Source organism: Mobula hypostoma, chromosome 27 (assembly GCF_963921235.1).
Source record: "Mobula hypostoma chromosome 27, sMobHyp1.1, whole genome shotgun sequence".
In the NCBI taxonomy this organism is placed as follows: domain Eukaryota; kingdom Metazoa; phylum Chordata; class Chondrichthyes; order Myliobatiformes; family Myliobatidae; genus Mobula; species Mobula hypostoma.
The window spans coordinates 3,419,944-3,434,801 of NC_086123.1; the positions used below are offsets into that span (position 1 = coordinate 3,419,944).

The following is a 14,858-nucleotide window of genomic DNA, read 5'->3' on the forward strand; positions in this document are numbered from 1 at the left end:
GAAGAACTAAATGCATATTTGGCTGTATTTTTAAACAATCTTGGAGGCAGTACAGGTAGGTCAAACTATATTGATTCCTGAGGTGAGGTGATTCTTTAACAAGGCAAGTTTGTGTAAATTAGAACTATATTGCCTGAAGCTTAGAGGAATGAGTAGTCATCTTATTGAAATACACGAGATTCCGAAGAACTTGACATGATTAATATTGTAAGAATGTGTCCTCTGCTGGATGAGTCTAGAGTTAGGGAACAGACAAAAAATGAGGAAGATATTCTTTTTTCAAAGGATCTGAATCATTGAAATTCTGTATTAATGCTGTGTCATTCAGTATTCTGAAGGTTCAGATAGATTTTTAGATGACCAGGAATCTAAGGTTATAAGGACTGTATGGAAGAATGGTTAATGATTAGATCAATCGTGAATGTGCTGAATGAAGGAGCAAGCCCGAGGGTCTGTATGATGTACGACTACTCTTGTTTCTTAAAGAAGCGGTTCTACAGATGCTAGAAATCTTGAGTAATACACACAGCACCAGAGGGACTCAGCAAGTCAGGCAGCATCTATGGAGGGGAACAAACGTTCGATGTTTTGGGCCAAAACTTTCATAAAGACTTGTGTCCTGATCAATTTCTGATGAAGGGTATTGCCCCTAACTGTCAATAGTTTGTTGTCTTCCATTGATGTTACCTGACCTGCTGAGATCCCCCAGCATTTTGTGTGAGTTGATATTATTTCTTAAGCTTGATTCGCACTCCGAATCCATTCAGCACTTCCCAAACATCTGGTTAGAAAAGGAGTGTTGTGTTTGTGTTTTCTGGGCTGCACTGTTGCCTGTAAGTTGAACTAAAAAGAAGATGTATCAGTTTATTAGTCATGGCTGAAAAATTGTGCAGTTCTACAGTGTTTTAATTATATTTTTAAGTACCAGTTACTATAGTAATTTGTGAACCAGTAGCCATAGCAACATCAAAGTTGGCACTTGAACATTCTAAATAAATGATTTTGTAAAAATTGTGTTATAAAACAATGTCTTAAAATATTCAGTGTTCCATTGACTATAACTATTTTTAACATTTTGAAATTAGCTTCTGGATGTGTTTCTTTGCAGCTTATATAACAAAACACTTAACATAATGATGGGAAACATGGATTCTGATTGTCCAGATAAAGTGCAGGTAGAACTTCCAGTGAAGAATTAAAAACATTCTCGGGAGCTAACATCAGCTTTAAAGCGCAGTTGTATTTATTTTACTTTAACACAGCACATTTACAGTTGGCATAAGCTCTTCTTTCAACTTTCTCTTCATTAAATCCTGAGGTTGCTTTTTTACCAGGAATATCTGGTACATTGATATTTCTTTTCAGTTTTGTTTGAGTGTTCCAGACTCTTGTTCAATGTGCTTAACTTACTTTCTATTCCTGCACACATTAATTTGCTTCACTTGCATCTTACATCTACAATATTTCTGGTGACTGTCCACCTTTTATTTTTTCTTGTCAAATAGGTTTATCATTTGAAAATATTGTGCTATTTATCCAGTTAGTTCAGTTAAAGCAGGTTTATGCTACATTTCAGTTTAAACTTTGATTTGCGAGTAATTGTTATAGTTGGTAGATATGCTATATTCTCTGGGAGGGGAATCTGTCCTTCCTGAATGTGTAAACATACTATTGGCCTCAGGGACTTAGTAAGTTTCTATCAAGATGTTTGGTTGCAGAAATGAGCTATCCTTGAATCAAGTTTAATGTAGAAAACTTACCAGTTTAAAAGTAATTCATTCTGTCTTTTGCTGCCTTTCTTCAATAAAGGATTAATTGTCATTGTGATTTGTTTGTTTAATTCTACACACTGTAAGTTGTTATCAAAATTTCTTTAAGAGGCAAAACAAAAGGTGGAAGTATGATCTCCAAAATAATGAAATCTGCGCGGGCAGATGGGATTACTGTCCACTTGTTTATTCATTTATCGATCTATCTATCTATTTATTTATTTTCTATTTCCTGCTAAACCCAGCTCCTCACTTTTCTCGCAAACAACAGGAATTCTGCAGATGCTGGAAACTTAAGCAACACACATCAAAGTTGCTGGTGAACGCAGCAGACCAGGCAGCATCTCTACTGTACCTCTTCCTAGAGATGGTGCCTGACCTGCTGCGTTCACCAGCAACTTTGATGTGTGTTCCTCACTTTCCTCTCTCAATGGTTGTCCATTGTGCTTTTCCCTCATTTTTCAATAGGAGTTTCATGCTCAAATGGAGGAGATGCAAGTGACTGTGCGACAACTGGAAGAGGATCTTGCTGCGGCACGCCGGCGGGCTGATCTTTACGAGACTGAACTGAAGGACACTCGAATTACAGCAGACGAATATAGACGGAAAGCAGCTGAGTCACAGCATAAACTACAAAAGGTTGGTTTTAGTGTCTGTGTGGAAGGAAGAGAGGGTGGAGAACAGGCAGTGAGGTAATGAAGTAAAATCTTGTGCGCCAAAGTGGTTTGGATGCAGTGATATTATGGGCCATCAAATGATGTAAGGGAGCAGTTTTACTAGTTATATCTATTATTGGCCTATCAAGTGAGTAGAGCTTAGCCAAATTTTGTAGAGTGCCTACAAGGTGGTTTTTTAAAGCAGTGTGTGGTTGAGCCCAGGAAGATAAAGGCAGTTCTCAATTGGGTGTTGTGTAATGAACCTGATTTGAATAGGGAGCTTGAAGCAAAGGAACCTTTAGAAAGCATTGATCATAAAATTATAGCATTTTCCCTGCAGTTGGAGAGGGAGAAGCTAAAGTTGGATATATCAGTATTATAGTTGAGTGAAGGTAACTAGGGAGGGGACATTAGCAAACAGAACAGCAACAATAGATGGAGACTTTTCAGTAATTGGAAGTCACAGAGATGAAGAAGCTTTCTAAAGGGAGGATGATGCAACCATGGCTGCCAAGGGAAAACAAAGACAACAAAAACGCAAAATACAGAGCACATAATACAGCAAAAATTAGTGAGAAGCTAGAGGATTGGAAAGTTTTTAAAATCCAAGCAAAGGCAGCTAAAAAAAAGAATACAGGAGAGAAAAGATGAAACGTGAAAGTAAGCTAGCCTATACTATAAAAGAGGGTACCAAAAGGTCTTTTTTTCCAGATATATAGAGTGAAAGAGTGGACATTGGACTGCTGCATAAAACGAAAAGGAAGTCCTGTAAGTGGCAGTTCTGTGGGTGAAAGTGCCTTGTTAATGAGATTGGTCAGAGGATAATGGCTAGACTGGTTCAAGCTGACAGGACGGTGGCGGTAATTCAAAGAACCACACATTACAACAGTGGTCGCAGAAAAACGTCACTGAACGCACAACACTTTGAACCTTGAAGTGGATGGTATACAGCAGCAGAAGGCTACACCGGGTTCCACTTCTGTACCTAATAAAGTGGCCAATGAGTGTATATCCTTCAGGATACTGAAGAATGTCAGTCTTGCGCTGTACTTTATTTTGAATTTTTGCTACTTGCCTTTGACTTTTTCTAAACCTTTTGCTTAATGGTCACATAATCTTTATTTCCTGAAATAAAGTTGCTATCATTAATATTTCTAGGTTAGATTTCACATATGTTAAGAAAAGATATAGCAGAATGTGCTTCTGTGTAAGCTTCAGTGAGCCAAGCCTTGATGTAATAAAAATTACTGACATCAGATCTGATTTTCTATTCACAGGCTCGAGATCAAGGAAAAGCTGAGGTTGGAGAGATATATGCCAAATTGGAAAAGGTTTCTTAATCTTTTATTAACTTTCCTTCTCAAATTGAATTGTAATTTAAATATTCAGTTTGGAATACAGAACTAAATTGTAAAGTTCTTTAAATATTTCTGCACTTATAAAGATTATTTATTTAGAAGCTATTGGATCTAAATTTGGCAAGATTGAGTCAGAAAGGAGAAAGATATAAATAAATGAGAAGTAAGTAATGGGTAGATATAAAAGTTACCAAACTAGGGTAAAGGTGAAAGTAATAAATTACCTTAGGAAATCCAAAGATTGGAGACCATTCTGCTCATTGATTTGTATTATGCAATAGAATATTACTGAGAATTTCATATAAATTTATTAATGGAAAGTGAACATTGCTGGGAATCCCAATCTATTTCCCCATTCCTTATTCAGTGTCAGGAAAGGAGTACTGAATTACAATCTTGTGTATAGTAGAAGTTGCTTTGCAATGCTAATGATTTGCAAGTGACACGATTTTGACCCAGCAGTCATGAATGAATGTTGAAAGATTTCTAAATGAGTTGATCTGGGCCTAGAGGGGAATCTGTTAAGTGTATTGACTTATGCTTACTACTCAGTCCTCCTGAGTAGTAGAGGTTTGACAAGAACAGGCGATGATGCCTTGGATTGTGATATGCTGCAGCAGTGTTGGATGGCGTGAATGTTTTTGGTGGAATAGAAACATAGAAACATAGAAAATAGGTGCAGGAGTAGGCCATTCGGCCCTTCGAGCCTGCACCGCCATTTATTATGATCATGGCTGATCATCCAACTCAGAACCCAGCCTTCCCTCCATACCCCCTGACCCCTGTAGCCACAAGGGCCATATCTAACTTCCTTTTAAACATAGCTAATGAACTGGCCTCAACAGTTTGCTGTGGCAGAGAATTCCACAGATTCACCACTCTCTGTGTGAAGAAGTTTTTCCTAACCTCGGTCCTAAAAGGCTTCCCCTCTATCCTCAAACTGTGACCCCTCGTTCTGAACCTCCCCAACATCGGGAACAATCTTCCCGCATCTAGCCTGTCCAATCCCTTTAGGATCTTATACGTTTCAATCAGATCCCCCCTCAATCTTCTAAATTCCAACGAGTACAAGCCCAGTTCATCCAGTCTTTCTTCATATGAAAGACCTGCCATCCCAGGAATCAATCTGGTGAACCTTCTTTGTACTCCCTCTATGGCAAAGATGTCTTTCCTCAGATTAGGGGACCAAAACTGCACACAATACTCCAGGTGTGGTCTCACCAAGGCCTTGTACAACTGCAGTAGTACCTCCCTGCTCCTGTACTCGAATCCTCTCGCTATAAATGCCAGCATACCGTTCGCCTTTTTCACCGCCTGCTGTACCTGCATGCCCACTTTCAATGACTGGTGTATAATGACACCCAGGTCTCGTTGCACCTCCCCTTTTCCTAATCGGCCACCATTCAGATAATAATCTGTTTTCCTATTTTTGCCACCAAAGTGGATAACTTCACATTTATCCACATTAAATTGCATCTGCCATGAGTTTGCCCACTCACCCAACCTATCCAAGTCACCCTGCATCCTCTTAGCATCCTCCTCACTGCTAACACTGCCACCCAGCTTCGTGTCATCCGCAAACTTGGAGATGCTGCATTTAATTCCCTCATCCAAGTCATTAATATATATTGTAAACAACTGGGGTCCCAGCACTGAGCCTTGCGGTACCCCACTAGTCACCGCCTGCCATTCTGAAAAGGTCCCGTATGGTATACTAGTTCAGTTTTTGAATGTTTTTAGAGCTGCATTCATCAGGGCAAGTGGAGAGTATTCCTCCACTCCTGACTTTTGTGCTGAACTGGTCTATGTTCTCTGTACTTTCTTTATTTTAAGTTGTTGTGCAGTGGTGAGATCTAAAAATATTGTTGTGGATAGGTGCATCTACAACAGGTAGACTGATGAGCATTAAATTGAATATGTTTATCCCTCATCTTGGTTCAGATGCTACAAGCCTATTTTGGTGGCGACAGTCCTTAAGATTAGTCCTTCAGCTATGGTGCTTCAGAGTAGTTCTTGGCTAATGGACCATATGTGAAAGTTGAGCTTTGAGATGTTGAAATAAACCTTTCTGGTATTCTATACTTTTTACTAATGTATTCAGCACGTTAGCCTGTTAGATTCATGAACTGATGTGTGTGTTTCAGATGAACACAGAGCAACAGAAGAAAATCCAGGAATTGCAGGAAAAGCTTGCTAAAGTAAGTATTATGCTGTCGAATGTTAGAAATTTCTGGGCGAGGGGAATGGAGTTGATTTAGTTGCTAAAGTTCTTGGAATGGGTGAAAATCAATATTTTCACTCTCTGAGACATTCTTTGGAATGGAACCTATCGAAGGGGTCAGGCAGGGCCTGGCAGGTGATAGCTGGTAACAGGTGAGGAGGGGGTTGATGGGCAGATGGAGGAGCCATGTGAGGGAGTGGCAGAGCTGGGAAACAGCAGCTGGTGGGTGCTAGTCGAAACATGAAGGAAGAGAGAATAAAAAGGAGGATTGATGTAGTCAGGTGGGGGAAGGGGTGGAGGTAAATGCAGAGGCTAGAAAGTGATAAGCGGAGATGGTTACATATACCTTGATAAATAACGAAGGTAGTAAGTAGAACCATATCGGAACGGGATGAGAGGCAGTGGAGCTAATAGGAGGATGGTGTAGGTGACTCAGGAGCTTAAAGGTGTGGGTGAGAAGCAGATGTAACCAGATGGGGGAAGAAAATTAACCTGGGTGATGGGGATCTGATGAGGCGGATTGAGGAAAAACGGGTGTGAGAGAACCAGGATGAATAAAAAGTAGGAAAGAACATGAGAGCACATTATCTAAAATTGGAAAATTCAGCATTCATTCTATGGGGTTGTAGACCACCCAGGCATAATCCAAATTGTTGCTCTTCTAGTTTCATTTGGCCTCATTTTTATCGCAGAGGCCAGTGCTACTGTCACAGTGAGACCAAAGACAAACTTAAAAGAACACTACTTTGTATTATGCCTGGGTAATCTACAACCCTGTAGTTTCAATGTAGAATTTTCTTATTCAAGTAAACTATATTCCCTGTGTTCTTTTCCCCTAATTCATCCAGGTTCTCTCACCCCTTCTTTTCCCTAGACCCCCATCACCCAGGTACAATGCCTTCCCCCATCTGGTTCCATCTGCTTACCAGGTCCTTTAACACCTCCTCCTACTGGTTCTACCTGCCCATCATCTCTCCCCTTTCTAACTCTACTTTTCATCTTCCTTACTTGACTGCAGCCCCTTTAGTCCCCATTTATCACCTTCTAGCCTCTTGCTCTACCACTATTCCACCTGCCCCACCTCTCCAACCAGTAGCTGCTGCCTCCCAATTTTACCCCTCTCCCAGCTGACTCCATCTGCCCATTACCCTGCTCCTCATCTGCCAGCTCCTGCCTCACCTCTCCCTTCTATCTACTGTTCATCTCCCCCATCCATACAAGGCCTTAACCCAAAATCTCACCGATGTCTCTGTGTCCACAGATGCCTCCTGACCTGCTGAGCTACTCTAGTGTTTTTTGTTGCTCCATGTGATAGCATCTGCTGTCTCTTGTGTCTCCAAGGAACCATGAGCATTTTGTTTATGATATTGCTAAACTTGTTACCATTGCATTGAAGCAGTTGGATAAGAGTAATAAACGGGACATACTTAGACACATTTAATAGAAACATTGGGATAATCAACAGATGAAATTGATTGTTCAAAGTAAATTTATTATCAAAATACATACATGTCACCATATGCAACCCTGAGAATTGTTTTGTGGGCAAACACAGTAAATCCAAGACACAATAGAATTACTGAAAAACTGTACCCAACAGGACAGATGGACAACCAACGTGCAAAAGACATCTAACTGTGCAAATACAAAAGAGAAAATAATAATACTAAATAAATAAGAAATAAATATCGAGAACATGAGATGAAGAGTGTTTCCATTAAATGAGATGATAATGTTTCTATTAGAATACTGAATTCATTAAGAATCATTGTATAGTTGGAAAATAACTTTCTATTCAGCAAAGGTGAGGTCATTTGGTTGAAGGGCCATTGTAGGAGTTTGCATTTACTGATGTAATGATCTTGTGTGGGATTTCCTATTTTCTACATTCTGGACTTGTTGGAAAATGTAATTCCGCAAATTGCTTAAATGAGGATTGCTACCGAAGCGATATAAACATTATCTGATGAGCTTTCTGCATGATAAAAGTACTGCAATTCAAAAACATTGTATTTTGGCAATAAAGTACTTTGAATCATCTGAAGATCATAAAAAATTGATGTTTGAATCTGTTTGTTTTTATTAGCTGAAATACTCATTGGTTGATTGGACCTATTTACAGTTTTTCCAGATTTCTGATTGATTTCATTTGGTCCATCCCATCAGTAATAAAAACAAAAAATGCTAGAAACAGTCATTTGGTCAGGTCATATCTGCAGAGAAAGAAGCAGAGTTAACAAATAACTTAAACAATGACTTATCGGAATTAGAAATCAATTATGCTTTAAATTGGAGAGCGGGGGAGTAGTCTGAGAGAACTAAGGTGCTGTTAATGACAGGTGTAAATCAAGAGAAACTGAATAATATAATAGGTGCTAATGCAGCATGAGAGAAGATGATGATGTATTGTCAGCTATAATTGATCTGCCTGGAGCTGATACAAAAAGTTATAGATCGCTACAGTTATTTAGCATAGAAACAGGCCCTTCAGCCCTGCTTGGTTATGCTGACCAAGAAGGTCTATGTAAGCTAATCCCTTTGTCTGTGCTTGGTCCACATCTCCAACCCTTTCCTATCTCTCATAATTGCAGCTGTCTCTACCTGTTGGGCAGATCATTCCAAACACTTCTGTGTGGAAGGGAAAAAACTTGCCTTTAAATCTTTCCCCTTTTATCTTAAACCTATGCCCTCCAATTTTAGACTCCCCTACACTGGGAAAATGATTGTGACCATCTATCTGATCATTGTCCCACGTAATTATATAAACCTCGATAATGTTATGCCTCAGACTCATTTTTGGAGATCCAGCTTACTCAATCTATCTTTATAATTCACACTTCTCAGTAATTGAGAATAGAGAGAGTTAAATATAAGATGTACAGTGGAAACCTGGAGTTGCTGGAAATGTGAAATTAAAGAGGATGCTGGAAATAACTAAAAGTTCAGGCAGCGTTTGTGGAGAGATGAACACTGAGTTTGCATTACGGATTGATAACCTTTCATCAGAATTGGTCACTGCTAACGGGAAGTGGAATGGAGCTTGGTTATTGGACACTCTTAGGCCCTGAGAGCCTGTGACAGGCCAAATCAGAAGATGACATTCTTTCCCCTCAAACTTACGTTGGCGTCTTTTGGAACAGTGTAAGAAGTGAAGCATCAGAGTGGGAGAGAAATGGAGAATTAAAGGATGTGCAAACCAAAACTTATGCTTGTAGACTGAGTTGTTAATTATGTGCCATCACTTCATTGGAGGTGGTCAATCAAATCTGGGAATTTAATTCTGTAAAAAGTGGAGAAAGTCTTTTTATGTACATGTCAGAAACACCATATTCAAACCAGAATGTTTAAATAAGCAGTTTGAAATTCCCATAAAGTTTCATTTATGACAAATTCCAGTAACCAAGCCCCAGAGCTTTTTTTTCCCCCAGTAAATCCCAGGAAATGGTCCAGTTTAAAGACTGAAAAATAATTCTTAATTGGCTTGCAGTTGGGTTATTTTTTTCAATGGTTGTTACAGGCAGTGAAAGCCAGTTCTGAAGCCACAGACCTCTTGCAGAATGTACGGCAAGCTAAAGAACGCGCAGAGCGAGATCTTGAGAAGTTACAGGGCCGCGAAAACTCCAGTGAAAGCTTCAGGAAGAAACTGGTGGAATCAGAGGTATGATGGAAATTCAGTTTCTGAACATGATTAGCCATTTCCATTATTTCTTTCTCAGAACATAATACTGGCTCTATAAATGGTCTGCTGCTCAATTGGTTCCTCAGGGACGAATGCAGTAAATAGTAGTTCACCAGAGCATGTTGATGGACAGAACAACCTTGGGGGATTGTCCATAACTCTCTGAAAGTAGCATCCAGTGGGTAGGATGGTGAAGGCATATGGAACATGGCATGCTTGCTCCTTGAGATCAGAGCATAGAGTGTAAAAGTTACATTGCAACAACAAAACAGTGCTTAAAGAGCACCATTGGACTATTGTGGGCAGTTGTAGTTTGACATACTATAGAAAGAATGTGGTTGTATTGGAGAGAGTGCAGAGAAGATTCCTCAGAACTTTACCTTGACTGGAGGACTTTGCTATGGGAAGAGTTTGGAGATTGAGGGGTGACCTTATGGAGATATATAATATTATAAGAGGCATGGATAGGGTCGGTGGTCGGAATCTTTATCCTGTGGATAGCATATCAAAAATAAAAGGGCAAAGACTTTAGGAGAGAGAAAGGTTCAAAGGTCAAATTTAATGTCAGAGAAATGTATACAATATACATCCTGAAATGCTTTTTCTTTGCAAACATCCACAAAAACAGAGAAGTGCTCCAAAGAATGAATGACAGTTATACGTGAGGACCCCAAAGTACCCCCCCAGCTCCCCCCTCCCGCACGTAAGTGGCAGCGAGCAACAATCCCTCCTCCTCCCCCACCAGCAAAAAAAAAAGTGCATCAGTACCATTACCGAGCCCAAGCGTGTGCTAAGCAATAGCAAATACACAGACCAAAGTTACCCCAAAGGCTATGCATTTCAGCCGACATTTGACAAATCAAAGGTTTTCTCTTTCCCTGGCAAGGGAGAGGGAGGTGTCCCCCATTTTCATAGCAAGTGGGAGACACAACAACAACCTGCTGGTTTACGATGTTAAAGGTCTGTTTGGTCGCCTTTTTCGAGCTCTGTGTCTGAAGATTGCAAAGACCTCGGGTCCTCGGGCCCACAGTGAAAGATTTTCCAGCCTCCCCGATGACACACAAGTCTTCTGCCATGACATCAACCCTCGATCCACCTGTCTCCAGAGCCCCGAGATCTTAGGCTTCCGAACACGATCGAGACTCTCAGGCCAAACCCTTGGCATGTCAAATAACGGCCAGTTGTGGAACCCTGAGACGGGTCCCATTCCCACAGAGAATCAAACCCTGCGTGTAACTCCAGGTCAGAGTTTTCAAAAGAACCCTGAAAGGGAAAAATAAAGATATTAAAAATTGAAATAGAGCTGTTTCCAAAGATGCAAGCAAAGGAGTGGCCGTTAGGCGCCATCATCCCTCCTAAGCCCTTTTAAGTTATTTTTACCCAGTGGATCTCATTGCTAGAGAAGGTGGTAGAATCAGATACTATCACTTTGATGGAGAGTCATTTAGAAAGGAACACATACTCAAACATAGAAGGATGTGGACTTCGTGCAGGTCAAAATGATTAGATGGACAAAATAGTTAGCATGGACATGATAGACGGAAAGACCCATTTCTATGCTGTAAGACCCGAATGTATGGGTCCTAAATGCTGTCCCATATACAATTCAGGGGTTTCTCCTCCACAATATTGTTACTGTTTGGTTAGTCCAATATGTATGTAGATCAGGAACAGATAACTGTGGAAGTGGTGAATCTTGCATGATTTCAAGAGTTATTCTTTAGCTAATGTTTGTACACCATTAAAAATGTCTGCAACCCTCATTTTCTGTCTCATTCTGAGCTCCATTATAGCAATCGTTTCCACAAACGCAATGCAACATTTGTATAAGTTGTTCCATACCTCAGATGCACCATTAAAACCCTTCCCATCCCTTATCGATTAACACCTCTGCCTTTGCAAACTTCTTCCCTTCTCTACTCCTCCTTTTCTTTCAAAAGGCCTTGAAGGTGTTATCTCCTGCATTATTTCACAATTCTTACAACTGCTTATTGAATCTCAGCAAACAGGTTTTTGCCATGGCAGAGAAAAAGCTCAAGCCAAAGTCATAAATGATCAAGCAATACATCACCAATTCAGTTTCGATGCTGTTCTCCATCTCCAAGACTTGTGCATCCTCTCATTTATTCCCTTTTTTGGGCTTGTGCTCTGAAATTGCCGGCCTAGCACTCCCTACCTCCCTGATGCCACACCCTACCTCACCCCCACCCCAAAAACTCTAAACAGGTGAAGAATACATGTTGGGTGTTTCTGATAGAGTAGAACTTGTTACAAAATGTCTAAATTTCAGAAGTACTTTGTTAAATTGTGAGATTTTGATAAGTGCCATGTAAATGCTATTTTTCTCTCAGTCTTCTATTCGGCTGTTGCCCTGAAAGGAAAATCAACTGATTAAGCATCTCAGTATTAACAGTAATACACTCCATTATAATTTTACTGTACAGAGTTTAGTGTTCTTTGGAAACACAGATATGAGAAGACTTTGTTACAAAATGACAGTAGCTATAATGTATTTAATCGTAGAGGACTTGTTAAGCCATACAAATATAATCAAACCACCTTACATATGGTGTGATGTGTGGACACTTCCTTAATGGTTTAGAGATATTAATAACACTTCGAAATTTCAATGTTATTGTTGTCATCAATTATACGCATTTAAAACAGTTTTAATTTGGGTTAAAAAGTTTGGCAAGTGGCCACTTATCTCAGTATGTAATGTACTAGCGTGCTAATATTCCTTATAACATTGCTGTAGAGTCAATAGAAATTTCTGGTGTGTTGATAATTGAAGGAACGCCGTAAATCTCTGGAGAACCAAGTGAAACGACTTGAGATGGTGGAGCGCAGAGAAAACAAACTGAAGGAAGATTTGCAGACAAAATCTCAGCAGATACAACAGATGGCTCAGAAAATCCTGGTATGTGTAATTAGTTTATATTATTAGAATCAGAACAACAGGGGAAGAGTAACTGATATAAGTAAAGAGGAAAGAGGGGTTGTTGAAATTATTCCTTCTACCTTCAGTCACATTAAATTTTCAGAGAACTCTGACTTGATCTCTTCCTCACCTACTCAGAAGTGTCCCTTAGATGTTTAACTGATCACTGTCAAGACATAGGACAGTGGTCTGATCATGATTCAATCCTATTCCCACAGTTGTAATACTGCAGGGGTGCAGGGGTTGTACACTGGCAGAAGATATGTTGTCGAGGATGAGTGAAAGTATGAGAGCAAGAGATTGAATTGAGTTCAGATTTCATCATTGGTGGTTCATGCAATGCTGCATAAGATTGGGGGTGCTGCTTAATGCTGAGGTGGATATGTGCCTAGTGTAAAGTGTTTGATTTCTATTTTTTTTGTATTGTGAAAACATAATCCATCTAAAATTAGCAGAAGTAAGCTTAGAAGATAAAGTAAGGATGTTTTGTTATAAATAAGATAATTAATGTTCTAAAAATGCTGGGGGAACGCAGCAGGCCAGGCAGCTTCTATGGAAAAGAGTACAGTCAACGTTTTGGGCCGAGACCCTTCAGCAGGAGACCCGTCCTGGGTCTCGACTCGAAACATCGACTGTACTCTTTTTCCATTGTTGCAGCCTGGCCTGTGAGTTCTTGCAGTACTTTGTGTGTGTGTTACTTGGATTTCCAGCATCCGCAGATTTTCTCTTGTTTGTAATTAACATTCTCAATTACTTGGGCATTTAGGTTCCTAGAGTTAATTTGAGGCATATTCTGCCTAATGGTGTTAAGTGGAACTGTAAATATGAGACACATTCCTAAATGAAGAGGCATTAAGAAGAATATGTGAGGCAAAAATGGCAAGTGACCACCATGCAATATGTAAAAAAAATCTAGTGGATAAAGCTGGTCACACCGAAGATGGCAACCTGAAACTGTTCTACATGAAGATTTTGAGAACATTTTATATGAGATTAAAGTTCTCACTGGTTAGTTCTGATGCTATATGCAGAATACAAAAGGAATTTCTTCTGTGTAAGGTGTGATGGCTGATGCTTGTTAGCACAGAGAAATGGGTAATAAAGTTCAAAGTAAATTTATAATCACAGTACATATATGTTACCTACAACAGACAAAGACTGACAAACAACCAATACTCAAAAGAAGACAAACTGCAAACAAAATATTTTGATGTTGAGAATATGAGCTGTAAAGAGTCTTTGAAAGTGAGTCGTTAGATCGTAGAATCGGTTTGGAGTCATGGTGATTAAAGTTATTCACGCTAATTTCAGGAGCCTAATGTTTGTAGGGTAATTACTGTTCCTGAATTTGGTGGTGTGGTACCTAAGGACCCTGTACCTCATGTCCAATGGCAGTAGTGATGGTAATAGCTGATCTCAGTTCCATAAGCATTCTGAAATGTTACCTGACAATAGATGGGATCTTATGAAAAAATGTACAAATGCCTATTTATTATGTATTTACATTATTCTACTTTCTTTCCTCATCCAGGAATTGGAGGAGAATTGGTGTGAAGCCCAAGCAACAGCACAACGCATGGAAACCAACCTTAGACAGAAAGAGCAACTCTACGAAGATAAAATGAAGGTAAAAGTCAAAAACAAAATAAGAACATTTGATTTTCTTGCCATAGCTGTAAATTGTAATGAACTATTCTCTTTTACAGGAATTAGGCAGAAGTAATCATCAGACCTGGTTAGAACAATGTTGTGCATGAGCAGTATTTGTTCTATAATTTCTCCTAATTATTTTTAACATCTTTCCCTGGCATTCACACAATAAGCAAGTGCATGAAGTGAAACTGCTACTAATGTGCTTAAATAGTTTAAGTGGGTGCAATGAAAGTGGTGGGCAAAGGAATTTGTTGAATAGTAGACAATATGTAAACTTTTCTCCCCAACTCCTGAACAGTATTGTTTTCAGAAAACAACCTTCCTTCTAGTCATATTTGACTCATTCTTTCTCAGGTTATGGAAGCACAAGTGAAGATGGGCATTGCAACCAAGGAATCATTGGAAGATTGTCGTCTTAGGCATGAGGAAGATTTGCGTAAAAAGTGCAAATTGATTGATGATCAGAAAGCGGTATGTGATAAATTAACTTTTATGTAGGGCACAAGAGGAGTGAAACACCTAGCTCTGATTGAAAATAGTGATCATGAATTTAGTGTGAAAATTAGTTTTACAGACAACCC

The 14,858-nt window shown here is 39.5% G+C and overlaps 1 protein-coding gene across 7 annotated transcripts in view; it reads left to right on the forward strand.

Annotated features, from left to right (window-relative positions):
• cita (citron rho-interacting serine/threonine kinase a) overlaps positions 1-14,858 on the forward strand; it is a 228,091-nt gene that overhangs the window by 124,892 nt on the left and 88,341 nt on the right. For all 7 annotated transcript variants that reach the window (XM_063034066.1, XM_063034067.1, XM_063034065.1 and 4 more), the window contains exons 14-20: positions 2,238-2,408; positions 3,703-3,756; positions 5,928-5,981; positions 9,522-9,662; positions 12,478-12,603; positions 14,156-14,251; positions 14,632-14,748. In XM_063034066.1, the coding sequence (XP_062890136.1) occupies positions 2,238-2,408; positions 3,703-3,756; positions 5,928-5,981; positions 9,522-9,662; positions 12,478-12,603; positions 14,156-14,251; positions 14,632-14,748 (759 nt within the window). The remainder of the gene's footprint in view (positions 1-2,237; positions 2,409-3,702; positions 3,757-5,927; positions 5,982-9,521; positions 9,663-12,477; positions 12,604-14,155; positions 14,252-14,631; positions 14,749-14,858) is intronic.